Source organism: Fusarium flagelliforme (assembly GCF_020744385.1).
Source record: "Fusarium flagelliforme strain FIESC 12 MPI-CAGE-AA-0113 chromosome Unknown B0J16scaffold_6, whole genome shotgun sequence".
Taxonomy (NCBI): domain Eukaryota; kingdom Fungi; phylum Ascomycota; class Sordariomycetes; order Hypocreales; family Nectriaceae; genus Fusarium; species Fusarium flagelliforme.
In genome coordinates this window covers 1,195,010-1,220,076 of record NW_025763508.1, presented here as the reverse complement: position 1 = coordinate 1,220,076, position 25,067 = coordinate 1,195,010, and the positions used below count along the sequence as shown (strand labels likewise).

Sequence of the window (25,067 nt, the reverse complement as noted above, 5' to 3'; positions counted from 1 at the left end):
TGGCCTTGCTGTTTTTTCCGGAAGACCCTGGCATAGAACTTTTGATTTGGGCCTATGATGGCTGGGCCAATTTTTTGTCTCCGAATTTGTTCGATCAACCTTTGCGCGCCGCCCTCATAATACAACTCCTTCAACTCCCCATAATCTTATAGTGCTGTGATATAAAATGGCTGCCATTGGAACTCTCGTCTTTTGCACCGACTGCGGTAACCTTTTGCCCGCGACAAAAGGTACCCAGCGAAATGTCTTGCGCTGCGAGTGCTGTGGTGCTGAAAACAGAGGTTTGTTCCGTTTGTAGGATCGCGGATGGGCGCATGTTCTAATCTTTTACGCAGATACCGGCTCCAAAGTCACCGTCACGCAAACGAAGCCTTCCGATTTTCCCTCTTTCTTGAGACAGAAGCTGCAGTCAACTGTCCAATCTGTTGTGAAGCACGACGTGCGAACTGACAGTATCGCCCAAGAAACATGCCCCAAGTGTGGTCGCGAGGAGGTCAGATATACTACCGTTCAGCTGCGCAGTGCAGACGAAGGCTCTACGGTCATGTACAACTGCGAATGCGGTCATATGTATGAAACCCGAAACTTTTCCATTGGTATATCTCTAACATCTACTTTTAGGTGGAACGAAAACAACTAGACGCAATGCTCGACAACGCGAGCGCATTCAAAATCAGGCAGCAGCTCCTGCGGGCTCGGGGATCAAGGCATACTCGGCCTCTCCACCCTTCTCGTACTCAGCAATATCCAGCGCAACAATACAACTCTCTCGAACGACCTTCTCCTTATCGTGTAGGAACTTTCTCAGGGTATCTTCAACGCCATCTTCTTCGCCTAGACTTCCAAGTGCCTCGGCTGCCTCGTGACGAACCATACTGGCCTCTTCGGTGTTGCTCAGCGCCTCAGTGAGGGCGGGAATAGACGCAGGATGCGATAACTGGCCGAAGACAAAGGCGATCTCGTGACGGAACAGGGCTGAAGAATCGGATAGTCCCTTGGCAAGGGCGAGGACAGCAGGAGTGGCGGTTGGCAGGTCGGGAGGGGATGCAAGATCTCGGAGGGCGAACATGGCGCGGTAACGGACGAAGAGGGGCAGGCTTGTGTCCATGAGCTTTCGACCGAGCTCTTCGACTTCGACTTCCTTCTCGGATTCGGGCATGGGGGGCGCGGGATCGATAGAGGCAAAGTCACTAAGAGTACATTGTTAATTAGGGGCAACCCAACATATGATTTTACGAACCTAGGGCGCAGCTTCTCCTTTCGTCGCTCTTCTGAATTCTCCCACTCGATGCGCTCGATAGCGATCTCACATGTCTCGATAATACTAACATCCTCCTCCTTACGATCGCGGAATTCACGGAGGATATCTAAGTTGTCTGCCCAGCCCAGGGCACCAAGGGCTTCAGCGGCTTCGTGACGGCACATAGGGTCTTCCTTTAGATCAGAGAGAACCTGTCGCAGGGGTTTGACGGCAGCAGTGTTGCCAGTCTGGCCCAGGCAGTATGCAAGTTCATGCTTGAGAAGGGCGGAGGGCGAGGCGAATCCAGCGGCGATGGCCTCGATGGCAGCAATTCGTGTAGCATCGTCATCTCCAGTGGTCGCGACGTGCTTCAAGGAGAAGAGAGCACGGAAACGAATGGGTAGAGGCGAATCCTCGGAGCAGAGGGACTTTCTCAAGCTCAGGACCGTAGAGTCGGCCGAGCTAGAGGTCTCTGGTGTATCAGCGGAAGGCGACATTTTGGGTATCAATTTGTGTAGTTCGTAGTGATCACTAAGTGCCTGAAAGTCAGTCCAGAATAAAATCTTCGCGGGGTCCAGCTTATCTTATCTTTTGTGAAAGCCTACCCCGCCACCCTCGGTTTTTTCTCAGGCAGATCGGCGCCAAACCGGTCCGATATCCGGCGGGCTGCAGCTTGTTATACTCATTGAGACCATGATATTTGGGCACCACTGCGAGGTTGGGGGGTTTAGAAATATTCTCAACGAGTTAATACGGATAAACAATGTATTTGCAGTTGTTGGTATGTAGAACATAGCTATCTGCTGGGTTTCAACCTTCAATCTTACCTACTAGTTGTGGAACAGAATGAAACGGCTAAGCATTATTGGTGTTATCATCCAATGACCAGATGGACCTATGAAGTATGTGATAGATGCATATGAAATATAAAAAAGCAGTTATAATAACGTTCGCAAAAGTCCACTAACATCAATTTCGTAGTGTTGTCTTTCGTCTATCGCCCGTTGCTTGCTAAGCAGCGAATCGGCGCCATTTGTTTAGTACTTACCCTAGAAACGACCACCATTGGATCTTGGTATCACTCACCCAACCTTCACTCAACTTCATCTCCCAACTATTTTCATTTCAACTGCCATTTTACGCGGAAGATTTTGCTATCATTTCCGCCCACGCTTATAGTCTGTCTTTGTCACAAGTCGAACGAGGTACAGCTCGCAAATTACTCAATTCGCATTATTAAGCTCCGGCTTCTAGATCGCCACCTCCGACTCACCACCACTTTTCATTGACATCTACAACTTCACCCAATCTTCACATCACAGCAGCCATGGCGCCGTCGCTTGAAACACCGGAGCCTGTCGATGATGTTTTCGCCAATCCGATAAAGCAAAAGCCACAATTGGTTGCGCCAGAACCTCAAAACTGTGTCGGGCCCGACTCACAGCAGGCCGGTAAAGCGGACTCGTGCGCCGGATGCCCGAACCAGGCCATCTGCGCTTCAGCGCCAAAAGGACCTGATCCTGATATTCCAGTCATCTCTGCGCGTCTGGAGAATGTCAAGCATAAGATTCTAGTGCTGAGCGGAAAGGGTGGTGTGGGCAAGAGCACATTTACCTCACTGTTAGCTCATGCCTTTGCGACAAATCCGGACAGCACTGTGGGCATCATGGATACAGACATCTGTGGACCCAGTATTCCAAAGATGATGGGTGTTGAGGGAGAGACGGTGCATGTTAGCGGTACAGGGTGGTCACCTATCTGGGTCATGGACAACCTTTCCGTTATGAGCATTCAGTTTCTACTACCGAACCGGGACGACGCTGTGATCTGGAGAGGTCCCAAGAAGAACGGTCTTATCAAGCAGTTCCTCAAGGATGTGGAATGGGGTGACCTTGACTTCCTGCTTGTTGACACACCTCCAGGTACCAGCGATGAACATCTCAGTGTGAACTCATTCCTCAAGGGCAGTGGAATCGACGGTGCTGTCATGGTCACAACACCACAAGAAGTCTCACTTCTGGACGTACGAAAGGAGATAGATTTCTGCCGCAAGGCTGGAATCAGGGTACTGGGTCTTGCCGAGAACATGAGTGGCTTTGTTTGCCCCAAGTGTTCAAATGAGAGTCAGATCTTTAAGGCTAGCACAGGAGGAGGACGGGCTTTAGCTGAGGAGATGGGCATTCCGTTCCTGGGATCAGTACCCTTGGATCCCAGAATTAGGATGGCGTGCGATTATGGAGAGAGTTACTTTGACTCATTCCCAGATAGTCCGGCATGCATTGCCTTTCAAGGAGTAGTTAAGAATCTTGCAGCGCAAATGGGATTGAATTCCCAAGATGTGCTGCCAGACGAGTAGACAGACTTATCAACTTTGCGCCTTTATGTATGTCATGCTATAGGTATTTTGCTGCCACACCGTATTTCCTTGCTCATGTGTCGTGTTGCTTTACTCCGCCTTGAGCTTATCAGGAATCTCCTCCAGTTCCTCTGCTGTCTCAATATCGATAATTCGTCCGACCTCGGCGGTGTTGCGCATCAACTCTTTGGCGCCGGCGTAAAGCATTCTGATCTCAGCATTGCATGTGACGGGGAGGTAGAAGATGAGCACGTATGGTACGGATAGTCGTCCGTCGCCCTGAATGGGTGTTAGTATGGTACATGTAGCTTGGATAGAGGATCCATCGGACGTACCATGGTGAGAGGGTAGCTCAGGAGGATGAATCGAGGGGCATGGTCGGGGAGATCATCGCTAATCTCGTCGAGAGATGTATAAACAGTCTTGTCTTCGTCTTGTCGGATCTCGTAGGTGTTCTTATCAATCATGTCTAGCAAGGGATGATCAGTAAGAGACCAATCAAGCATGTACGGTGAAGTCGCATCAAAGGAGACGTACATACAAATAACAGCTTGAGGTCCCTTGGCTCGGGAAGTAGTAAGACGAAACTTGCGGAGATGGTCCTTGGACTCTCCAGAGAAGGTATAAAGCCGCGATTCGGAGGCCTAAGTTTGCCGTGTTAGCGAATGGACGGAGGGTACCTAGGGAGGTTGAGTGACCATTTTGACTGTTTGTTTATTGGTTCTTCCAACAAGTAATAGCTTCTTTGTAGCTGTGTTTGAGGATATCGTTATAGCATCAGGCGATCGGAGGGAGTTGGTGAAGTCGCTGCCCCGCCAAAGGGTAGCCCCCCACATTGTCCCGCCATCACCCAAGTTAGCGAGTAAACGTCATCTACAGCTCTGGTGAGCTCCATTCAGTTTAGACGATCCAGACAACCTTGGATCAAATAGAGTGACTTGCAGACTTAACCCTGCTATCCCAACTACCTGATCTACCTATCGCTTGACTTTCAACCTCTCATATCATTGAACCTGCCCTTGGCATCCATGTTCTCACGCATCTCTCAGATCACTCGCCATCTCTCAGTACCCGTCGCAAACAACACCAGACGATTTGCCCTTGGACGAATCATGGCTCCCGTATCGGCAGATGAGCGCAACGTGCGCACTATCTCTACAGCTGCCTGCTTGATCATTGGCGACGAGGTTCTTGGCGGGAAGGTATAGTTTCATACATATATCGTCCTCTTATACAAAGTATACTGACATCACAATTTAGACGGTTGATGTGAGTCTTCTGGTGTAGGGTACCGTATTAGTATTGACGCAACAGACCAACTCTGCCTATTTTGCTAAATTTTGCTTCAATCTCGGAATTGTAAGTCTGTTGGTCGTGTCTTGTGTGATGTTACTAAAGAGTTGTAGAACCTGAAGCGAATTGAGGTTATTGCTGATGATGAAAGTGAGATTGTTGAGGCAGTTCGCAGGATGAGTGACGGCTACGATTTTGTTGTCACCAGGTAAGTTTTTAAGAAACAATTTCAACGTGCCAGATAGCTAACAAGAACCAGTGGCGGAATTGGACCTACGTAAGAACGCACATCCCTTAACCATGCTTTCACTAACAGATCAGACACGACGACATCACCTACCAATCCATTGCTAAGGCTTTCAACCTGCCTCTCAAGCTTCACCAGGAAACCTTTGAAAAGATGAAGCTTCTGTCAAAGCCTCATCCCAATCAACCCAAGTTTGACTGGGAAGTTGACTCACCTGCTAGAAGGGCTAAGCTTCGTATGGCAGAGCTACCAATAGACGAGTCTCGGGATATCAAGAAGCAGGCACTTTTCCCTCACGATGATCTCTGGGTTCCTGTCTCAGTCGTGAATGGAAACATCCATATTCTTCCAGGCATCCCCAGACTCTGTATGTTGTGACCGTCCATGGCCATACTTGCAACCTACTAACCGATAACAGTCCAGAGACTTCTCGAGGGACTAAAGCCTAATATTCTACCACGACTTACTGACCCTGAGGGAAAGGGCACGCATAGAGTCCTGTTCTCTACTCCTCTTCCCGAGAGTGGCGTTGCCGAATACCTCGCAACGCTGGCGGCCAAAGTTGAGCCCAAGGGTGTCAAGGTGGGAAGCTATCCACGCTGGGGCAAGGACAACAATACCGTGACTCTGGTCGGAAGGTAAGAAAGGAGATCACGCCAAGCTGCTCCTTTATGGATATGCTGACCCGGACAAAAGGGACCTGGACTACCTCGAGAGTCTCGTCGATGAAGTTGAAGCCGGTATTCAGGGCATGCGAGTTACCGCCGAGAGTGACACGGAAGAAGACCCAAAGGAGATCAAGAAGCAGGCAACCGCAGACGCTGACAAGGATACAGCAGAGCAAGTTGCTCAGAAACCTTGAGAATTTGCGGATTCAGACCTACCAGAGCAGTAGACTATTGATGGAGTGTGATAGCAGCTCAACGGCCCTACCACAGTTACATCCGTTGAAGTAACCATGGAGAGTCGCTATTGGATAGACGGCACGTTTGATTGATATCCTTGGATATATGTAGACATCTATTATAGAGTGTTCAGAGTTACATGCAGTCTGATACATACCGGCGCACGGTCTCGAAACATTCGGTGATTCAACGGCACAAGACCAGTAGTGTTGTCGATCGCGGTGCTTTTTGTTTGATATGCTGCAGCGTCGTTATACTCGCTAGCGCCTGGGGAGATTGTGCTATTGATGTCGATTGTCGAACCGGATGCCTCCCCTGCAAGTTCACTTCGCGCAGGTACAGTATGTTGAAGAGCTTTCAGAAACCTAGTATGATGTGTTGTAGTCAAACACAGGTCGGCTGTCATGTTGAATAGTTGATGCCAACACATAAAACATTGTATCATGCTGTGTGTCCGCGTACAAGGCGAAAGTCATACTGAGTACGTCACATCACATAGGCAGTAAGTAATTTAGACTTGGGGCCGGCCAGCTTCTAGCAACCGAGATAAGGCACGAGAGCCGTGTCTAGTTTCATTCCTTATGCAGAGGTTGGGGGGCCGTAACGTGGTATCGACCTAGAGAACTTTGATGCTCAAGACATTAAATCATGCGACGTGAGGTAAGATGAGGGGCTACTGAAGCGATTCTGTTGCATGGCAGATCGCCACCTGAACATTGGGACACGTCCACCTGGGATACCAGGAAGCGATTCGATTTTTCGTGAACTGGGACGCTGAATTGGGAAGCTGACTCGAGGATGTCTTCCCAGAAAGAACCTGGGGTGCGTGCGTCGAAGACCAGGGGTAGCAGTAACGAATATGGCGGAGGTGGAGTCCAGAGGTGTCTCGGGCACATCGTAGCGGCGATAGCTAGGGTCGTGACATGATCGGCGACGAGATCAGAGCGAGAAGTCAAACCTTGACCAAAGGAGATTGGAATTTACTGTATGTCGTGATGGGCTTCCTTGGCGGGTTAAGCTAGACAAGAGAGCAATCTGCCGAAAAGGGGCTGTTGCTAGGAGAAGCACTAGAGATAGATTCGAGTGGACCACAGACAGTGGAGACGCCTCCAATTCTGGTCTCCTCTTCAATTTACAGTCTTCTAGAACGAAGTTGGAAATGACGTCTTCTTCCACCTGCACAAGTACCCGACTGTTGGTTGTGGTTGCATTGGACCAGGCTCTCTGACAGCCAGGTTGGTCTTATCGGCCGAAAGGGCCAAATTGCCGAAACCCATGAAAGTCTTGGATTATCCACACAGTTAGTAGTCGTCGATAGCTAACATGGTTTGGTTTGACTGCATTAAATTGACGATGCAATTCACGATGTTGGTCTTCTCTAACTGCAGGTGAAGCTTCCGCAGCATGGTCAGTCACGTGCATATCTGCATGTTTGACAGGTCAACCCCACCTCCGCACCTGCCTGTGCCTGCCTGTCCCTTAAGCTAAAATTCGAGCCGCATTATGCGAAGCTTCCTTTCTTCCTCAAGCATCGTCCTCTTTAACGTCGCGCTTCCATGCTACAAACAGACATCTTGCCTTTAGGTGAAATGATAATACGCATGTGAGAAATTCGGAGAAGCTCTCCACGCCACCTGATTTTTTTTTTCCCTTTCGGGGCAGGTGGCACAGCACTCCCTCGCTTTTCGAAGTGAAAGGGCGTGTCTACCCGTGAGGGTCCAGCGCCAATCGGCGCTCGCATTGGTACAGAAAAGCAGGGTCTCGCGGGTCCCAGGCTCGCTGCTCAGTCAGAGATTCCTATGGAAACGCCGTGCGGAGATTGTGGTTATCACTGAAGTGCGATGCGCGACGTGGCTCCGGCCATACTTCGATTCCGATTATTCTCTAGAGGACGATGCTTCACCCTTTTTTTCTTAGGTATGTTGTTTACTCTGGAGCTATCCGAGGACAAAGAATACTACGTACTAACAAGTCAACATCATGGTCTAGGAAAAGCCGACCGGTACTCGCAGATCAAGCGAAAGCGACCCATGGAGTCAATGACTCCAGTTTATTTCGACAATCAACTCAACCTTTGGCGAGATAGGTTTGTATCTGCCGCGTGACCTGGCCTAACTCGTTTACTTGACCGAGAGCTATACTTCATCCAGAAGGACATAGTTCTCGGCTGTTGGCTTATACATAACTGATTTAACAACGGTAGGCAAGGGTGCAAGTGGTTATCATGTGTTGTAAGTTAATTGCGTAATTGGTCTGCTTGCTCTGATTTCATTGTGAGCAGCAAGATTCTCAAACACTGTTCCAGGTTGTAGATCAAACCCCCACCAAACTGTAAGGAAGTACGGATAGCTTAACCCGACTTACACCACTACTTGTACTTCGTGATACTTCCTTGTCTTTGCATGGCTTCGTTTATATGTCAATATGATATGTAACAAACAGCCTTGATTGATGGGCTGGTATATCTCGGTACCTTGCCAAGTCCATCAAAGTGAAACGCACCTTCTTCAGGCTGATATCATTCATTTTGATATTATACCTCGGGTCTGAATAACCTTGATAGTCGATAAGCTTCTCCGGAGATAGCTTTCAACAGATAATGACTGCTACGATAGGACGGGTTGTCTTGCTCACTATCGCATCAATATGTAACCGACCCCCACCCGGCATTGATCCCATCGACACGCCTTTCCATCTTCAATAGCCTCAAACACACCAGTGTTATTAGCAGCAATAGTACTTTAGCACAACGTGCTGGATCCCGCTGTCGTTGTCCACCTTACTAAAGCGGATAGTCACTTCGACGTTTAATGCGCATGTTTATGGGAATGTCAAGAACAAAGCCACAGAAACGCCTTGTGAAACTGATGTTCTTGAAGCTGAGACACTTGATTCCTTAGTTGAGAAGGAGCACTATTGTGCCGTTGGTAAGCTGCATCTAGCTCCTTACCTATCAAATAGCAGTGACCTTGGTCAGAGTTTTCGAAATTTTGCTTTTTGTAAGCGGGTTACCACTATCTTGTCCTAACACTTAATTTCAACGACAATCAAGTATACGTATATAGTAAGCATCTATCCATCGGATAGGAACCAACCACTGTTATCGTGGTGGGATTTAGCGAAAGGGAATAAAGGCGAGGATCGCTCCGTAAGCCCTGTAATGGCTACTGCACGTTGAACCATGACCCTGGACTTGCGCCTGAGACTCAGAACTAAACCGTCTAAGATTAAGAGCATCGGAGCTTGGCCTTAGAAAGCTCGTCACCCCATTTGGTTCGTTCCCCAGTTGTTAGTCCCAGAAATGGGGGCCCCAGAGCTGCAGAGTCCAAGGGGTAGAGGATTCGATCTGCATAAGGATCGAGCAGAGGTGGGAGACTGCATCTGTAGCGTAACTAACAGGTAGTCTAGTCTGTTCTGTACTAATGGATAGGTGTCCGTAGGCTATCGATTTTTGAGTGACAAGTAGAGGTGGCCCTCCTGGTGCTGACTGAATCGTGTTACAGGTCCACGGCTCAGAATTTGAGGTGTGGCGCTTGAGCCATGGAATAGCATGTTAATTGGCCATGGATATTGACAATGGCAAAAGAAAAATGATGGCGAACGGTTGGAGTTGGAAAATATGACTGCTCAACCGTTCGTAAATATGCAATATCGGAGTAAATACTCATGGGTCCTTGGCGCGGGTTGCGCGTTGTTATTCTCTGGCTTATAAGTTGTGGAATAATAGCCAGGTTACTGGTGATAGTAATAAACAAAAGATGGGGAGAGACCGTAATAATAATTTAAATAATTAAATAGTCGGCCTCATTTACATGGCTCGACCGAGATGGCCGGGGTTGCAGCGCCGGCGTCTTTCGGGGCGGCGTCCCGCAGTCGATTTTCCTACCTTGACGAGTAAGACGATGGGCTAATTTGTTCTATGAACTATACAAAAGATTGTTAGAAGAGACAGTAACAGTAGCAGTACGTAAGAGGAAGTTTAATGTAAAGAAGCGCGAAATAACCTTGGGCCAAGACTCAAGTGAATGACAGACAGACAGCGCTGTGACTTGTATTATCGCAGACAAGGCGAGGCGTGCTTTTACACTTTTAACTGTGCGTTCAGTATTCCTTGGCTAGCCGTTGAGGATCTGCACCCTCGTTATCCATCGTCGGTGACCAGTAGCTTAGCTGAGTGGTACTGTACGTACAGTAAAAAGGCGAGCGACCCTGCCCTGGTACTGGTAGGCAAATTACAACATTCAGGGACTTAATCCATTGCCCCTATCCCCATCCACTTCTGCTGCCACCCATCGGCGCTGTATGTAATGTACGAGTACAGTACAGTGATAAACAGTATAGAAAATCTAATTATACGGATACGTCGTTCGAGGTGACGACGATGGGGTTATCAGAGGCCATCTCAACTGCAATGCAATGCATGCGGTGGGAGTACAAGCACGCGGATACGGTGAGAAGCTGCGTGCAGAACAATGCACAATCAACTGTTCAGCACGCTACAGCATGTTTGCGATTGGCAGGGCAGACGCAGCCAGCCGCTGCCCTTGCAGAACTGCCCTGCAAATACTGCAGCGCATCGCATCGCACTCAGCATCAACGAGGCCAGCATCCTCCACTGAGTATGTACGGATCTTTCACTCTGTCTACTGTACAACTACGAGAGAACAAGGCCAATTGTTAATCTACGAGAACTGGAGCTTCACTACTGATCAGCAGCAAGCAGAGCAAGGGTCCCCCGAGAAAAGCAATTGGGACCCATTAAAGTAAAAAGATGGTATCCATCCGTCGCTTGGCCTGACCCACGCTGAAGAAAAAGACACGCCCCCCTTCCCCATACCAGCCTCTCTTCCAGTCTTCTTACTGGAAGACTTCTGGGAAACCACTGAAAGTGCCCCTGGAAAACTCAACGTCGACTCGCCGCTATTAAGCATGATCTTTCCATCATGGGTAGGTCCTGTAAGAAAAACAGAGGCGATGCGACTGAATAGAAGTATCTTCTCGCCTCTTTTACATGTGTTCTGGTGGCTTGGTTTTCGAACTGGTGACGAACAACCACATGGCAAAACAAGGTCTGGTCCAGCTCACTTTTGCTCATTTCCATTCTGTTGAACCAGTACTAGCCTCCTGACTTAGTATATTTCGCTGGAAGAACCAGCCACTAAGCTGCTCCAGCTGTGAGATCGCAGATGCTTCTTCTCATCTTAGAACAGAGAGGCTTTTCCTTCTTCCAGTTGGAAAGGATAGTGGCGTCTCTGGATATTCTGGTAGGGCTGCAGAAGACATATGATAGGTTCCTGTTACAGATCCGTCCCTTGGTTAGGTCTGAAATGGGAATTTCTAGATTCCGTAGAATCCTGTCTACGGTCTACCCAAGCCATTGTCAACGTTCACGGTGAGTCTCGTCATGCCATGCCTATTGACGGATAACCCTATCCTTCCTCCCTACCTCTAGTCTTTAGAGGCTGGGCTTCATCGACCCTAGTGACCAATCCGGCCATCGGGTGTCTCCTCAATGGTCTAGATACCTATCCACTGACAGGACGGGACGGGAAGTCTCCAATAATCAATTCCATGGGCCCTGGGCCCCTAGAACCTGGCCATCCATCTCAGCGCTCGGGAGCGCCCAGAGACACTGACCACCTTGAAAGCCGTGGGCGGGTTTGCGGTGTTGGTGTTGGTGTTGGTGCTGGGCGGTTGCTGGTACCGGCGTTGGAGTTCTGAGTACGCACTGAACGTCTAGTGAGTGAGCACAAAAGGTAAACAAGAACAAGACAAAGTAAAGTGATTCTTAGTTGTCAATCATAGAGGAACAGACCAGCCCATCCAGAGTAGACCACACCAACCTTGTCTGGTCATGAAAGAACCGTTCTCGTCAACTGCATCCTTGATGGGTTCGTTCGTTTGTTCGGTCGTTAATTGAAGTCGTGTATCGGATACCACTGGTCAAAAAGAAAAGAAAGGAAAACGAGAGCAACCGCAAACACCCTACCTTAAGCGCGAGGATGGTCATTACAAGTCGTGGGTACTTTACCACCATTGCCAAGCTGCAGGCGATCAACTTGTACCTGCTACCGAACTGCCCCATCCATTCCAAGTTCCTCTTAGACCAATCCGATTCATGGACGCCCCCCTTCCGCCCCTTCCCTTGCTCCCCTTCCAGGATACTTTCCTACCCTGGCCTTTCGACCCTTTCCCCTTTCAGGCCTGTTCCCCTTCTTCTTCTCTTTCTACCCTCGCTCGACTCCCTCTGCTTTGACCTTTTTTTCTTGAACCTACCCATTTGCTCTCTCTCCACACATTCAGAGCTAGAATCCGCTCGCCCCAGCGGCAAATCGTTCATTCCCTCTCTTCCTTTGTTCTCTGCATCGTCTCGCCTAAAACGCAGACTAGACAACCTAAACCTGCCTTCTTCAACTCCATCTCCGCTGTCTCGTCGTCCTCGGTTACTCGCCTTTCAATTCAATCCAATCCTGTTTTCTCGCGACCTGCCTTGCTTCATTACGAATTACGACCACTCGTCCTGAGCATCAGATAATATAGGAAGCGCAACTCCAACATTAATTCACAATGGCTGCGAACACAAAGGTACGACACGAAAGCAATACCGTCGCCATGGGAGATACTTTCGGATTCTCGACAATCTGCCTGCGTCAACCAGCTAGCCACACCTGATTGTTTGCTAACTCGAAATCCAGTTCCTGCGAGAGTACAAGCTCGTCGTTGTCGGTGGCGGTGGTGTCGGTAAATCTTGTCTGACCATTCAGTTGATCCAAAGCCATTTCGTCGACGAGTATGATCCCACAATTGAAGGTCGGTAAACTCTAATCGCATTTACATACTCGCCATGCCCCATCACAGCACATGCTAACATAGTACATTGTAGACTCATACCGAAAGCAGTGCGTTATCGATGATGAGGTCGCTCTTCTCGATGTTCTCGACACAGCTGGCCAGGAGGAGTATAGCGCCATGCGCGAGCAGTACATGCGAACTGGAGAAGGATTTCTACTAGTTTACTCCATTACTTCGCGACAAAGTTTTGAGGAAATCACCACCTTCCAACAACAGATTCTGCGAGTCAAGGATAAGGACTACTTCCCCATGGTCGTTGTTGGCAACAAGTGCGATCTGGAAAGCGACCGAGATGTGTCACGACAGGGTATGTCTACTGCATGAGTTCAACTGAACTATCATATGCTAACAGCAATACAGAGGGAGAAGCCCTGGCAAGGTCGTTTGGCTGCAAGTTCCTCGAGACCTCGGCCAAGTCTAGAATCAACGTCGACAAGGCCTTCTACGATATCGTGCGAGAGATCCGAAGATATAACCGCGAGATGCAAGGCTACTCGACCGGCAGCGGCGGTACCTCTGGCGCCAACGGACCCCCCAAGCCCATGGATATGGACAACGGCGAGCAAGAAGCAGGATGCTGTGCCAAGTGTGTGCTCATGTAAATGGGAATGATGCATGAGGACGAAAAGCGCACATCTCGGGATGAAGGACGATGTGATTGGCAGAGTATACCCGCCATGTCCGGGTCTTGTCAATTGCATACGACACGATGTGAGGATGCAATATAACCTGGAGGCTTTCGGAAGAGCACGGGGATGGAATTTTGATTGCATCGGATGAGGAGTCAGGTTTTGGGCTAGTGTTCATGTTTAAGATGGACGCAGCCTATGGAGATACCCAGCGATATGGGATAAGAGACCCGGCGTGATTACGACATGTCATGTCTTTGTGAGGCCGATGGCTCATGCTTAATGAACCATGATCCATATGACTTGGAACATGGATCGGCGTTTCTCTGGAGCGGCTCGCTATTTTGGACGTTGTGGATAAACAAAAACGGACCATCTACTCACTGGAAGAGAGAGAAAGACAGTGGAAGGGGAATTTGTGCCAGCACAAGCAAAGCAGTGCAATGCTATGGCTGCGCATCCCTTCCAAACGACCTCGCGAGAGACAAAACCCACCCGACCTTTTCCTTGTTTGGTTTGTGTTACCGGGGAGGATGAATATTTCAAGATTAAAGTACGGCTTCTGCAGGTTCTTCTATATCCATTATTTCATATATGTAATTTTTTTTGCTTTTCTTTTTCTATCTTGTCAATCTCGGGGTCTCCTTCTCTCCAGCAGCAATGGTTCAGTCAGACAATACAAGCACACACCATTTTCTTACGGTTCAATAGTTCGTTTCGTCCCTCCAGCCGAACAAAACATTCCGATTACTTGTGTTTTCAGCCACATGGCTTCATATGAAAAGATACGGAATGCTCAGTGTCATTGTTGACCCAGTGAGTCCTTTCTGCATTGTCCTTGGCAGTTTGTACAACTACCGGACTCACTTAGAAAGGTTGATCTCACTTCATATGTGTCTTTGCTCAGCTCCAAACATTTGAAAAACTGATCGATTGCATAACTTTAGGTAGTCTATATGTCTCAAATGCGCCCAACTCCGGAATTCAAGCTTTTAACGCTCCCATTAATCATTACAGCTCACCCATATCGGCATCATCTATCTCAGGCACCCTACTATGCGCCGACTCTTGACGTAAAGCAAAAAGTTCACGCCCATCCTTCGAGCTCCATAACTTCTTATCGATGAGACTTGGCTGGTTCGTCTTATTGTTCTTCTCATTTGCGACCCAATCATTGCAGTTCACACATGCCCAAGCCGTTGGTGCGCCGTTTGCAAAACCGCCAACATCTGCTGATAGGTTGGCCTTGTCGAGAGGCTTTTTGGCGAGACAGCTGGGGCATACTGCCTTCTTGAACTTGGAAAGCCGCCATTCTTGCACCAGGGCCGAGAACTTGAGCGCCTCCTCAGCATAGTACAATCTATGGAACCGACACATGGATGTTCCAAACAGCTTGTTTGCGCATGAACAGCCTGTCAGAGCCTCTGTGTCTTTGTGAAATTCCACGGCCTGTGATCGGTCATTGTTGGGCGTGTATGTGCTATGAGAAATCTCCTCATCGGCCTCCAGACCAAACACTCGGCGAGCTCCAATGGCTCTGTACTCAGCTGCGTTTTTAACACTGCTACTCATATGACCAGCACAGTCGTTGCAGAGATAGGCACGCATGCTGAGAAGCTCGCTTTCAATGATGGGATTGCAGTCGTGGCGGAACATGTCTTTGACGTTGGCTTGGACACAATCATTGCAGACTGGGAAGGAACCTGGTGCTGTATCCCTGTGGGCAGAACTTTGACAAACGGCTTGATCCTGCCCATTGACGTTCTGATGGCCACAACGCCCGATTCCACCCTCACCTGGCTCGGCGCAAGACTGCTGTGATCTTCCACCTATCTGCTCGTAAGGCACGTCGTCCAAGACATCGGCTCGAAGTACGGACTGGTTCCGTTGACCGTTGACGACAGAAAATAGACGTGGCTGAGAGGTGTCTTCATCTGGCTGGCTATTTGAATTCTGCCACTTCTCCATATCAAGACCCTCAAGAGGGTTGAAGACTTTCCAGCGCGAGTTTCTCTCTCTTGCCTTGAGACGTGGGTTTCGGTTCTCATCCAAAGCAAAGCTGAGGAAAGGGTTGAAGGTCTTATCCTTGGCCTTTGTGTCTCTGGGGACTCTGTTCGCGAATGGTCGTGCCTTCCTGATCGGTCTTCTGCCGGCCCTGGAAGTCCTAGGAGAATACTGTCCCGTCATGAAGCGGCCACGATACTTCCCTTCATCAAGCCCCAACAACCTTGCCATTTGTTCTGCGGTAAACCCAGGGGGGTCAACATCTGGTTGGCTTTGGTCGGATGGCTGAGTCTGTTGAGATTGCTGATTGTCGCCGCCTTGCTGATCGCGGGCTCTTGAGGTGACATCATTCTCTTCCTGCTCATCAGAATATGAGTAAAACATATTTTCAGGGTAACCGCCGTCAGCCGTAAATCCCAAAGATGGTGCAGACGTAGCATCAGGTGCCTGATCAACCTGCGAATGGTCAACGCCGCCCCCTGAGGCGACAATACTCTCTCCCTGCTGAGCAGAAGCTGGGGGATAGACACTATCGGAGTAACCACCGCCATAGGGGACTACCGGTAATGGTGCAGGCGCAGCATCAGGTATCTGATCAACCTGTGAAGGTTCAACAGTGTGACTTCCAGGTGGGAGCTCTGGAAGAGGCCGAGCTTGAGGAGAAACACCTAAAAATCCATTGTGAAAATTTTCCAAGTCAGCGAGAATCGGGTTTCCTCGGAAGGCACGTAGAATTGCTGGTGCATCAGACAACTGTACGTCTTCACCAGCACCTCTCATAATATCTTCCTGTGCTTCACGGAGCGTCCCCCAAAGCTCCCGATACGCCTGTTCGTAATTCCAGGGAACTTTACAGTTCTCCCAGAGTTGTCTGATGAGTGATGCCAAATGCTCAACAGTTAGTGCATTGGATTGCACGTCCTCTAATTTGTCCCATTCGCCTTCAGACGTGTAAAGGGGGGTGGAGATGGTTGGGGGAGCCACTCCCTCCGGTGGTCGATGGATTTGATGAAGGTCGGCAACAGCTCGATAAAGCTCTCCGCTATCTTGAAGCTTTTCAACGCCGTATACAGGAGCAATAGGACCGATCCAGTGCTCGATCCTTTGACCATCCTTGATATCGTTGATGCCGTCTGGGCCATACCCCAAGGCCAGATAGTATAACGGACCAGGAATTGGAATCGGGTCTCTTGACTTATGAGGAGCGATCATTTCTCTCGCAATAAGGCCACGTGCGTTAGACTGATTTATCCTATCGCATTCGGTGTCGGCGAAGGTGCAAGAGTCACATGGTCTCCTTCGATCACAGCGACGCCCATTCTTTTTGCACGGCGTGCAAACAACATAGGGGGTAAACTGACCGAAACCAACTCTACTCAAGTCGTAGATTGGGTATCTCGTCCAAGTTTCGGTTATGACATCATGAAATACACAGTCGACGCCGAATTGCGTGCAGCGTTCACAGGCATAATTGGCCTGATCCCACATGACCAGACACTGGACTGATCGTCCGGCCCCTTGACAGCCGAAGCACTTCTTACGCCACTTGGTATCCGTGGCGACTTCCACGTACTCGTGCCACGGAGTTTTCCTGTCTTTCTTCTTCTCCTTCTCTTCCACCTCGAACCTTTTGCGAGTTGTCCAAGTTGTTGGAGCACGCGCTTGTCTGGGTGGTGCAGATGGAAGTGGTGGAATGATATTGTGCTTGTCGTCTATACATGGCGCACAATCTCGATAGCACACCGAACATGCTTGTCTTTGCTGATCCCATAAACTCCTATCGGTGAGCCAGTTGCAAGGGACGTTTTCTTCCAAGTCCTTATATTTCTCATGGCGTGCTTGACAACGGTTGCAGGCATGTCGATACCACGGTCGTCCCTTCAGCTTTTTAGGTCGTCTCAGGGGCATAAGGTTGCCGTCGACTTTGCAATCCTGGTCACGTCGACAGTGAGAGCACCCGTAGCCTAACACGGTATCGATGTCGCAAACATCCTCCAAATTATGCTTCTGACAACGATCGCACGTAGATTTTTGGTAGTTGTAGGGATCGAAATCGCCATATTTCTTGTGGTTGAAATCGACTAAGGCCCCGTCGTCTTGGACTCTGCACATGTGGTCGTCTTTACTGGCCATTTCCCCGATTTGTCGATTCCGAGAGCGATAGTTTGCGCAGTTGCCACACTCTCGGTTGAAAACCTCTCCACCTCCACTGGCGATATGTTCCCAGTCGCATTTCCCGTTCACGTTGAACGCCGCCCTGCCATCGGGATGATTGGCACAGAAGTCACATTCGGTTCTTACCTCGATGATTTTATTGCCTCCTCGCGTTTTCTTGGAATCCGTCTCGCCGTTCGCTTCTTCGCCCTTGCCCTTGCCCTTGCTCTTTTTGGTATGGGTTGCTTTCGGGTAAAGTTGATTGCTCTGGTCGGGTTCGCTCAGTTCTTTCATTCGCGAGTGCCTAACGTTTATACCCAAACTCTTCTTTCCAGGCTTCTTCCGACTCGCAGGAGTGCTGGTTCCGCTGTCGTTTGCTTTGTTCCGGGGCTGAGTTGTTGCACGGCTTCTGTTTCTCCCGGAAACTGATGTGGCCGCGTTCGGCTCTGAGTCATCAGCTGGACTGTCGTTATATACAACAGAACCCGATAAGTTTGGCGTCTTTCGTCTGGTACGACGAGGTTGTTCAGTACTGGGTGATGTTTCTCTTTGCCTCTTCCTGCCCTGGGTAGTGGCTGGCTCAGAATCCCCAGGGGTTGTTCCAGGGGTTTGAGAAGATACATCGTTAGGATTGGGGTAGACTGCAGGAGAAGACCCTGTAAAGGCTGAACCAGTCGCAGCTGGCGACGTGTTGGTAGATGGAGGGCCATGATTTACTGGCATAGGAAAAGCTAGTTGTCCTCCTCTTGTAGGAGCAAGATGAATGGCTGAGGTGGAATCATGGTAATTTGGTGCATTGACTGGATGACTTGGCGTAGGAACATGATTACTTGACGGAGGAATAGTATAGCCTGAATTGTAGCCAGCGGTCGAGGCTGGGTTGCCTTGGGTAGCATCTGAATACCAAGTCACAGGGACTGAGTTCCTCGGAGTTGGGAGATATTGATTCTGAGTAGGATTGGTAGGGAGGTTGGGAAAGTGACTGAAACCGGGATCGAAAGCTGGTTCCAAGGATGGATTTTGGACCTGAGAGGCCGGTGGTTGAGACGATGGCGGATTCGTGTAAGTCGGGAACGATGCATCTACCTGCGCAGGATCAACTGGATCACGTAGCCCAGGGTCAATCACATCATCCGGCGTATAGTTAATATAATCCTCCCAATTATTCTGATTCGGATCGGACCTGTCATTATATCCTGCCATTGTGGTTCGAGTTGATAGATAGCGGACAAGGGCGATTCTTGGATAGTATAGATCGGCTTGGAAAGAATATATTGATATAAAACGAGGGACTCGATCAATGAATTCGACAATGGTTGTAGTAAGAAATGAAGGTAATAATAAGTCTATCAAAGACTGTAAAGTTGAAAAGGAGTGTTGAAGCAAGAGTCGATTATTTAGATTATGAATTTTTGTATATACGAAATAGAATCCTCTCGAGGACGAGGTCGTTCTCATTCTTATCCTATCGAGATCCTATGCTTCGAGTCTCGTCCCCTTTGTTTGGTAGAACTCCCTCTATGTAAGTTGTCTTTGTTGTATTGACCTCCCTGAGTTCTTTGGTTCCTGATTTAGATGCCCACTGTTCGTCTTTCAGAGATTCTTTTCATGTTGGCAGTTGGCTCTACTTTGTACAAAGAAGTGCAAGTGTGTGCATCAAAGATAATTGTGCACATTTAGCATATCAATGAAGTCAGTTGCGAGGAGAACTAACTTGGGAACTTGTCTTTTGTTATTGTGAATTGGCCGAGGCTCGTTATTGTGGTATTTTAATGTTTTGAGGTGCTCAAAGTAGACGCCATGTCCTGCTCTTTGTTAGGAATTACATTCATCTATATGATGTGGTCACACCTCCGTCCCTAATTGTCGATGCGTATTTTAGAGACAAACTGATGTTACTCTTACACTGAGAGCAGAAGACTTGCCGTGAAAGATGGGCAATGTGATAACAGCATCAGATAAGATGTGGAGATACGGTTATTAAGTAGGTATATAATGCATGGAAAGGCTTTACTTTTATATCTATACATAATCTTCACATCACACTTCAGCGTTACAGGCAAGTAAAACCTCCTTCTCTCCCCGACGCCGTTGCCTTGGATGCTTGTCTCTCTCGTTCGCTATGCCTCCCAAAATGTCCATCCCATAATTCCCATCAAAGAGACGCTCAATTAAGTATCCTCGATAATCCCCGTTATACATACACGTCGAATGACTCCTGTGCAATTTCCCAACAGTCCTTCCTGTCCTTCTAGTACCAGCCAGATATCATGTAAATAGGCGGGAGCAGTTGGGCCCATCTATTACCTATCTTCAAAATCAAATTTCCTTTGTCCTATCGTCGATTCATAACCTTACTTATCCAGAGAACTGGAAGCGTGTGGCCTCAAGCTGGCCGAGACCATCACGGGGAGCTACATTTCGTCGCCTGTATGTGTTGGTGAAATCTTGTAGAACCGCACGCACGTTCTTCATGGTGCTGGGATCCCCTGTCTGAAGCTTCTCCTTGAGCTTGAGTAGGAATCGGTTGGCCTCGGCAGGGGAGACGGTTCCCTCGGGAAGTAATTCGATTGTGCGAGACACCCACTGGTGAGTCTCAAGCGGGACCAGCTCGAAGCAAGCCAGGAGAACACCACTACCATCGGCGAAACAGTCGCGAGGGAAAGTGATCATCATACCCGCCATGACCTGCTTGACCAAGTTCTCGCCGAGGGTCTGCAGCAAGTTCTTGACAATGCTCTTCATCTCGGTAGCCGCAGCCTCAGGGAGACCATCGCTGGTAGCAGGGTTATCACCACCGTAAGAAAGCAGGTCACGGAGGAAGTGCAGTGTTGAGGAGAGAGGATCTCGCTGCTCAAGAGTCAGGGCATAGATAGAGGCCTCGAAGATTGATCGCAGCAGGTGAGAAGGAATGAGCTTCTGGGGGTAGTAGAGAAGAGCATCAATCAGCAGGCGGAAGAAATCGTCAATGACATCGGGAAGCTCCCTAGGCTGCAGTTCCGTCATGACGCGCAGGAAGGTTGTTGTCTGAGCCTCAAAGAAAGTGTAAATGTTCTCGGTGGTAGCTTGATCAACGTGCTCTCGAGCCTCAGAGAACTCGCGCAGAATTGCTGAAGTTACCCATAAGAAGCAGCCCTCCCTGGAGTTGTTGAAACCACCGGCAAGCTTGTTTGCCATCTCGGGCAGCAAGGGGGCCATGGCCGTACGGTGAGAGATGACCATGTTACGCCAGCACCTGCATACACGCTCGCAGATGGGGCTGAAGTTCAGGAAGTTGTCCAGTACAGTCGAGAGGATAGGGAACACTTCTTGCCAGTACCTAACAGCAGGGTTGTCCTGACCTGGGTTAACAGGGGGCACAACATACTGAACAAAAATGGTGATGAGTTGCAGGTGATCTACAAATCGTTAGTCGTTTGACTGTATCAAACAAAAATTAATGCTTACCTGCGAGAGCCAGCTTGCCCTCATCATCAGTAGCGACGTTGGCCTTTGTCATAAGTCGCTGAATAAGGGGGTCACAGTAGAGCTTCAGCAGTCGGTATACCTCCTCTGTAGGCTGGCAAGCCACAACGTTAGCGACACCCTCAGTGATCTCCTCCTTACTGAGATCTGGGAGCTTGTCCAGAACTTGGTCGTAGAATTCCTGGAGCTGCAGAACCTGGCCGCTCAGGAGATGCTTGCAATCTGTGCAGAAGTATTTGATAGACAAAGCAGCACCACGGATAATCTCCTTGGAGTCTGACTGGAACGATGTGACGATGTAGTTGAACTGAGGCTGGAGATACTCGGGGTGGGCAGCTGTCCATTCTGTGTAACGGCCCAGAACCATGATAGTTGCGAACCGGAGCTTCTCGTGACTAGGCATTTGCACAAGAAGGGGCATGAGCTGGGGCAGGACAATGTTCTCATCCTTGTCAACCATGCGACCCAGAGCACGCATGGCAAATAGAGGCGCCTCCAACTCTTGCCAGTTAGGAACCGATGTATCGGTCACCTGGCTGGCATACTGGGACATCCACAACTGGATGGCTTGGAGAACCTTTGTCAAGCAATCCGTGACGCCCATCACCTCACAGCAATCCTTCAACGTATCGCCCATCTGGTGTCGGAACTCTCTGAATTTCTCCTCCTGCTCTCGGTCGCCATCGAACAGATCGTCTTCGTTGCCCGAATCCGGCTTGGGGTATTCGAGATGCTTAAGAAGAACATCGACCAACTTGGAATAAACGTCGACCAGCTCAAGTCGGCCCTGGATGTAAATATCTAGGACGACATAGAGCTTCAGCTCGTACCAGAAGGTAAAGGTATGCTCAATAACCTCCCGCTCCTTGTCTCTCACAGCGCATTCCAGGACTGCATCAACCAAAGGTCGGAAATGGGCGGGCTGACGTGCGATTCCAACCACCCAGCTCTCCGCAGCAGTTGCAAACACCTTGGTCAAAGCCTTGAGAGTCTCGGTATCCTCCTCCTCAGCAGCCTTTGCGATTTGAGGCTTCAGTGAAATAATTCGGGGGAATAGCATTTCGATAATCTCTTGGCTCTCATCCACGTCGCTAGTCTCTCGAAGCATGGTGCAAAGACACTCGGAAGCCTCCTGGGCGCAGTTGTCGCTCGTAGTGCCGTTGAAGACGATATCCATAAGAGGTGACTTGACAACATCGCCGACTGGGACTTCTCGAAGCCAGGATGTGATGCACTCCATCAACTGAGGGTTCTGGGCAGCAGCAGCTACATCGTTGTCAGCAGTTAGCGAGAGACAAGATTCAAGACAACGTACGTGAAGACTGGGAGTAGTTGATGAGCAATTGAATAACCTGGCCTGCGTTGTCGGCCAATAGAGCTTGCGTTCGTGTTGCAAGATCTTCTTCCTAATTCCAACAATTAGACTTGAACTGGTGCTGAGGTCGACCGGACTTGACAATCTCGAAAGAAGCGTGTTTCCGATCTATAGTTGCGCGATCCACATACAGACAAGGTGATCTTTCGACCTTCGGTGACTTCCTCGGGAAGAACCCTCAGGAAATCCAAAATGCAGGCGTGACTCTCGGGGCTGTCGCTGAGTGACTGAACAACAGACGAAAGGACGTCGTCCCATTCCTTCATCTGAATGGCGAGAATGGCCAGGCATACGCAGAGCTGGACACGGATAGGCTTGGGTCCTGGGGCGAAGTGCTTTAGAAGCAGAAGGATCTGGGTTCGGAGGGCGGGCAGTTCGTTCGCAGGGACTTGGGTAGAAAGATCGTATGTGATCTGTAAAGAGTCAATAACGAGAGGACACAGTGCCTGTAGCAAGCTTCAAACCTTTCCACGCAGGGTAATGGCCGCAAAAAGAGTGGCCTCTGGCTCGGCATCCGACTGCAGAATACCTATTATGGTTGCCCAAGAATCCTTCTGTGTTTTTGAACATTAGCAAGCTGAGGAGGAAGCTCGAATGTTGCAGCGACCAACCGATTTCTGAAATCTCTCCAAGTACTCGTGAGCATGCTTCTTTGCGTCTTGCTCCCCGCTCCTCATCGTCATGACAGCAGCCAGCACATCTGGGGGCGCAAAGCCCTCCTGAGCTCCGTTTGTAGCCATTACAGATCAAGCGGCGAGGGAAAAGTACGGATATCGAAGTTCGGGTTATTTGACTATGTTGCGCACGATCGACCTTGGTGACTGCGGCGCATACAAAGGGGGGGCAGCAGCTTGGGCGTAGAGGGCGTTATTGGGGGTCGCAAGCGTATACTTTGGTGGAAAGACTGGCCGAGAGAACCAGTTGAGAAAGAAGGAAAGAAAAGAAGTAGGGGTATGTGATGGGAAAGGGGAAAAGAAGACCCCGAGCGTAAAAAAAGAGTTGTTTTAATGATCAGACCAAAGTCTAAAGTGGGATAAAGTGATGCCTCGACGCCGAGTCAATCAGAAGTAAAATACACAAAGCAAAGCCCACCCAACTAGCAAGCCAAAGGTTGCCAATCATGGCGGGGCAACCTGATGACCGCAGATTAACCGATGACATCTACCTTCGCGCGTCATAAAGGACCTGATTTATCAACAAACCCAACCAACCATGAGATGACAATCCGTTGGCATCAGACTATTTTTGTCGTCCTTTGTTGAGATGAAGACAACCTTTAGGAACAAACAAGCCGCAAACTGTGATTCACATGAATCAGCAAATTTACTGTCGAACACAAACAAACTGCAACTATCACGTGTTCATCTTTGTCTTAGACTTTATTTCAAACGTCTCTAATTGCTAAAAATGTATTAAAGATCTTGTGCTGGATATCGTGAAGTAGACGCTTCGTGGACACCATGCTTGATCTCACCATCACCGACGATGAGGCCGTTGAGTCTACGATCGTGAGTATCTGTTGGGATCTGGTACTCCGATGTCGCAGGGACCATCTGCTCCTTCAAAGCCAGGCCGTACAAGTGTAACGGATTTTGCTGTGCGATACCCTTTGATTCAAGCTTGGCCATGTATCTGTTGATAAAGAAGTCATAAAAGCCCTTGCCGTGACCAAGACGCCTGATCGACCCTGATTCATCAAAGTCAAATGCGACGCCTGGGACGACAATGAAGTCGAGAATACCCGGGTCAGAAGTCTGAACATCTGAGCCGCCCAGGATGCGTTTTCTTGAATCAGCAGTGGCCGGATCCACGCTTGGGATCCCCCACTTGTCCAACTTGAGGCTCTCGTAGTCTTGCACGTTTTCCAGATGGACCATGTCCATCACGCGGGACGGGGTGTCCGGTGTTTGGAAAGGCGATTTGTGCAGGTAAGGAACAAAGACTTGCTTTCCAGCAGCTAGTGCATGACGGACAATTGCATCTGTTTGGACCTCTGCTGTTGGCATGGCCAAATAGATGCTGATGCGTCTGGCATCCTTGTAAGGCTGAAGTTCTTTCAGCGACTCAAATATGCAACGGCCTGTGTGACTCGAGTTAGGGGATTCATCCTACAAACAGGCTGGCATGACAATGAATGAGTGAATATGTGAATAAGTGGTTGGTTGATTGGCTGGTAATCATACTCTGAGAAGTGATGGAGTCCTGTGAGATGGTAGAGAGCTTCTGTTTCATAAGCTTTCTCAGTTGCTGCTTAGCAGCAGGAAGGGATGACGCCATAGCGAGGCCGACAAGATCTGATTAACTGAGGTGGTGGATTGATATCGATTCCTGTTGGTGTAAAAAGAGTGTTTTTCTAGTTGATGTTTAACTTAGTAGCCCGGTTGTTCCATAGAGGCTGTCCTTCTACGGCGCTGTCAGTTAAGGACTAATATGGAAGTTGCAGGTGCCGGAGCCCGGAGTTGCACGCCCTGGCACCGATGGAGCGGATACGTGCCGAACCCAAATTCAGTTCCTGGCGTCATTTTTAGTGCTTCACCATTCACATAT

General features: G+C 49.2%; 9 protein-coding genes across 9 annotated transcripts; 4 read left to right on the top strand and 5 right to left on the bottom strand.

Moving 5' to 3' along the window:
- Positions 1-166: 166 nt before the first annotated feature.
- B0J16DRAFT_273265 (uncharacterized protein) lies at positions 167-640 on the top strand (the record flags this gene model as incomplete). Its single annotated transcript, XM_046123631.1, has 2 exons — positions 167-281; positions 336-640. 2 exons carry the CDS (start codon positions 167-169, stop codon positions 638-640), a joined length of 420 nt encoding a protein of 139 aa, XP_045979996.1.
- B0J16DRAFT_346862 (deoxyhypusine hydrolase) lies at positions 578-1,811 on the bottom strand. The gene is made up of 2 exons (XM_046128503.1): positions 1,241-1,811; positions 578-1,190 (listed from the first exon to the last, which is right to left on the bottom strand). Exons 1-2 carry the CDS (start codon positions 1,735-1,737, stop codon positions 674-676), a joined length of 1,014 nt encoding a protein of 337 aa, XP_045979995.1. The 5' UTR covers positions 1,738-1,811; the 3' UTR covers positions 578-673.
- A 326-nt stretch (positions 1,812-2,137) lies between these two features.
- On the top strand, positions 2,138-3,596 carry B0J16DRAFT_387249 (cytosolic Fe-S cluster assembly factor NBP35; the record flags this gene model as incomplete). The annotated part of the gene is made up of 2 exons (XM_046131656.1): positions 2,138-2,142; positions 2,495-3,596. 2 exons carry the CDS (start codon positions 2,138-2,140, stop codon positions 3,594-3,596), a joined length of 1,107 nt encoding a protein of 368 aa, XP_045979994.1.
- Positions 3,597-3,641: 45 nt separating this feature from the next.
- On the bottom strand, positions 3,642-4,459 carry B0J16DRAFT_170508 (uncharacterized protein). The gene is made up of 4 exons (XM_046122408.1): positions 4,295-4,459; positions 4,138-4,240; positions 3,932-4,065; positions 3,642-3,875 (listed from the first exon to the last, which is right to left on the bottom strand). Exons 1-4 carry the CDS (start codon positions 4,430-4,432, stop codon positions 3,687-3,689), a joined length of 564 nt encoding a protein of 187 aa, XP_045979993.1. The 5' UTR covers positions 4,433-4,459; the 3' UTR covers positions 3,642-3,686.
- Positions 4,460-4,477: 18 nt separating this feature from the next.
- On the top strand, positions 4,478-6,256 carry B0J16DRAFT_346856 (MoaB/Mog domain-containing protein). The gene is made up of 8 exons (XM_046128502.1): positions 4,478-4,798; positions 4,857-4,865; positions 4,911-4,955; positions 5,003-5,097; positions 5,149-5,166; positions 5,211-5,503; positions 5,555-5,774; positions 5,833-6,256. The coding sequence occupies exons 1-8, from the start codon at positions 4,625-4,627 to the stop codon at positions 5,996-5,998; spliced, it is 1,020 nt and encodes a 339-aa protein (XP_045979992.1). The 5' UTR covers positions 4,478-4,624; the 3' UTR covers positions 5,999-6,256.
- A 6,197-nt stretch (positions 6,257-12,453) lies between these two features.
- Positions 12,454-13,730, top strand: B0J16DRAFT_170447 (ras family-domain-containing protein). Its single transcript, XM_046122406.1, has 4 exons — positions 12,454-12,626; positions 12,737-12,851; positions 12,925-13,200; positions 13,254-13,730. Exons 1-4 carry the CDS (start codon positions 12,609-12,611, stop codon positions 13,493-13,495), a joined length of 651 nt encoding a protein of 216 aa, XP_045979991.1. The 5' UTR covers positions 12,454-12,608; the 3' UTR covers positions 13,496-13,730.
- A 704-nt stretch (positions 13,731-14,434) lies between these two features.
- B0J16DRAFT_170459 (uncharacterized protein) lies at positions 14,435-19,121 on the bottom strand. The gene has a single exon (XM_046122407.1). It carries the CDS (start codon positions 18,881-18,883, stop codon positions 14,534-14,536), a length of 4,350 nt encoding a protein of 1,449 aa, XP_045979990.1. The 5' UTR covers positions 18,884-19,121; the 3' UTR covers positions 14,435-14,533.
- A 525-nt stretch (positions 19,122-19,646) lies between these two features.
- Positions 19,647-23,569, bottom strand: B0J16DRAFT_346848 (armadillo-type protein). Its single transcript, XM_046128501.1, has 6 exons — positions 23,132-23,569; positions 22,985-23,074; positions 22,652-22,933; positions 22,461-22,551; positions 21,128-22,411; positions 19,647-21,078 (listed from the first exon to the last, which is right to left on the bottom strand). Exons 1-6 carry the CDS (start codon positions 23,258-23,260, stop codon positions 20,039-20,041), a joined length of 2,916 nt encoding a protein of 971 aa, XP_045979989.1. The 5' UTR covers positions 23,261-23,569; the 3' UTR covers positions 19,647-20,038.
- Positions 23,570-23,678: 109 nt separating this feature from the next.
- Positions 23,679-24,964, bottom strand: B0J16DRAFT_346847 (uncharacterized protein). Its single transcript, XM_046128500.1, has 2 exons — positions 24,704-24,964; positions 23,679-24,600 (listed from the first exon to the last, which is right to left on the bottom strand). Exons 1-2 carry the CDS (start codon positions 24,795-24,797, stop codon positions 23,933-23,935), a joined length of 762 nt encoding a protein of 253 aa, XP_045979988.1. The 5' UTR covers positions 24,798-24,964; the 3' UTR covers positions 23,679-23,932.
- Positions 24,965-25,067: the final 103 nt, after the last annotated feature.

Coding starts and splice junctions, on each gene's coding strand:
- B0J16DRAFT_170508 (XM_046122408.1), bottom strand. CDS start 4,432: ATGTGGGGGGCTACCCTTTGGCGGGGCAGCGACTTCACCAACTCCCTC. Junction 4,241..4,294: donor ATAAACAAACAGTCAAAATG/GTCACTCAACCT, acceptor CGGCAAACTTAG/GCCTCCGAATCGCGGCTTTA. Junction 3,876..3,931: donor TGAGCTACCCTCTCACCATG/GTACGTCCGATG, acceptor ACACCCATTCAG/GGCGACGGACGACTATCCGT.
- B0J16DRAFT_170447 (XM_046122406.1), top strand. Junction 12,852..12,924: donor GTATGATCCCACAATTGAAG/GTCGGTAAACTC, acceptor AGTACATTGTAG/ACTCATACCGAAAGCAGTGC. Junction 13,201..13,253: donor CCGAGATGTGTCACGACAGG/GTATGTCTACTG, acceptor ACAGCAATACAG/AGGGAGAAGCCCTGGCAAGG.
- B0J16DRAFT_346848 (XM_046128501.1), bottom strand. CDS start 23,260: ATGGCTACAAACGGAGCTCAGGAGGGCTTTGCGCCCCCAGATGTGCTG. Junction 23,075..23,131: donor TGGAGAGATTTCAGAAATCG/GTTGGTCGCTGC, acceptor TCAAAAACACAG/AAGGATTCTTGGGCAACCAT. Junction 21,079..21,127: donor GGGCAAGCTGGCTCTCGCAG/GTAAGCATTAAT, acceptor AACGATTTGTAG/ATCACCTGCAACTCATCACC.
- B0J16DRAFT_346856 (XM_046128502.1), top strand. CDS start 4,625: ATGTTCTCACGCATCTCTCAGATCACTCGCCATCTCTCAGTACCCGTC. Junction 4,956..5,002: donor TTTGCTTCAATCTCGGAATT/GTAAGTCTGTTG, acceptor AAAGAGTTGTAG/AACCTGAAGCGAATTGAGGT. Junction 5,775..5,832: donor ACCGTGACTCTGGTCGGAAG/GTAAGAAAGGAG, acceptor CCCGGACAAAAG/GGACCTGGACTACCTCGAGA.
- B0J16DRAFT_346862 (XM_046128503.1), bottom strand. CDS start 1,737: ATGTCGCCTTCCGCTGATACACCAGAGACCTCTAGCTCGGCCGACTCT. Junction 1,191..1,240: donor AAGGAGAAGCTGCGCCCTAG/GTTCGTAAAATC, acceptor ATGTACTCTTAG/TGACTTTGCCTCTATCGATC.
- B0J16DRAFT_170459 (XM_046122407.1), bottom strand. CDS start 18,883: ATGGCAGGATATAATGACAGGTCCGATCCGAATCAGAATAATTGGGAG.
- B0J16DRAFT_346847 (XM_046128500.1), bottom strand. CDS start 24,797: ATGGCGTCATCCCTTCCTGCTGCTAAGCAGCAACTGAGAAAGCTTATG. Junction 24,601..24,703: donor GGACTCCATCACTTCTCAGA/GTATGATTACCA, acceptor CGAGTCACACAG/GCCGTTGCATATTTGAGTCG.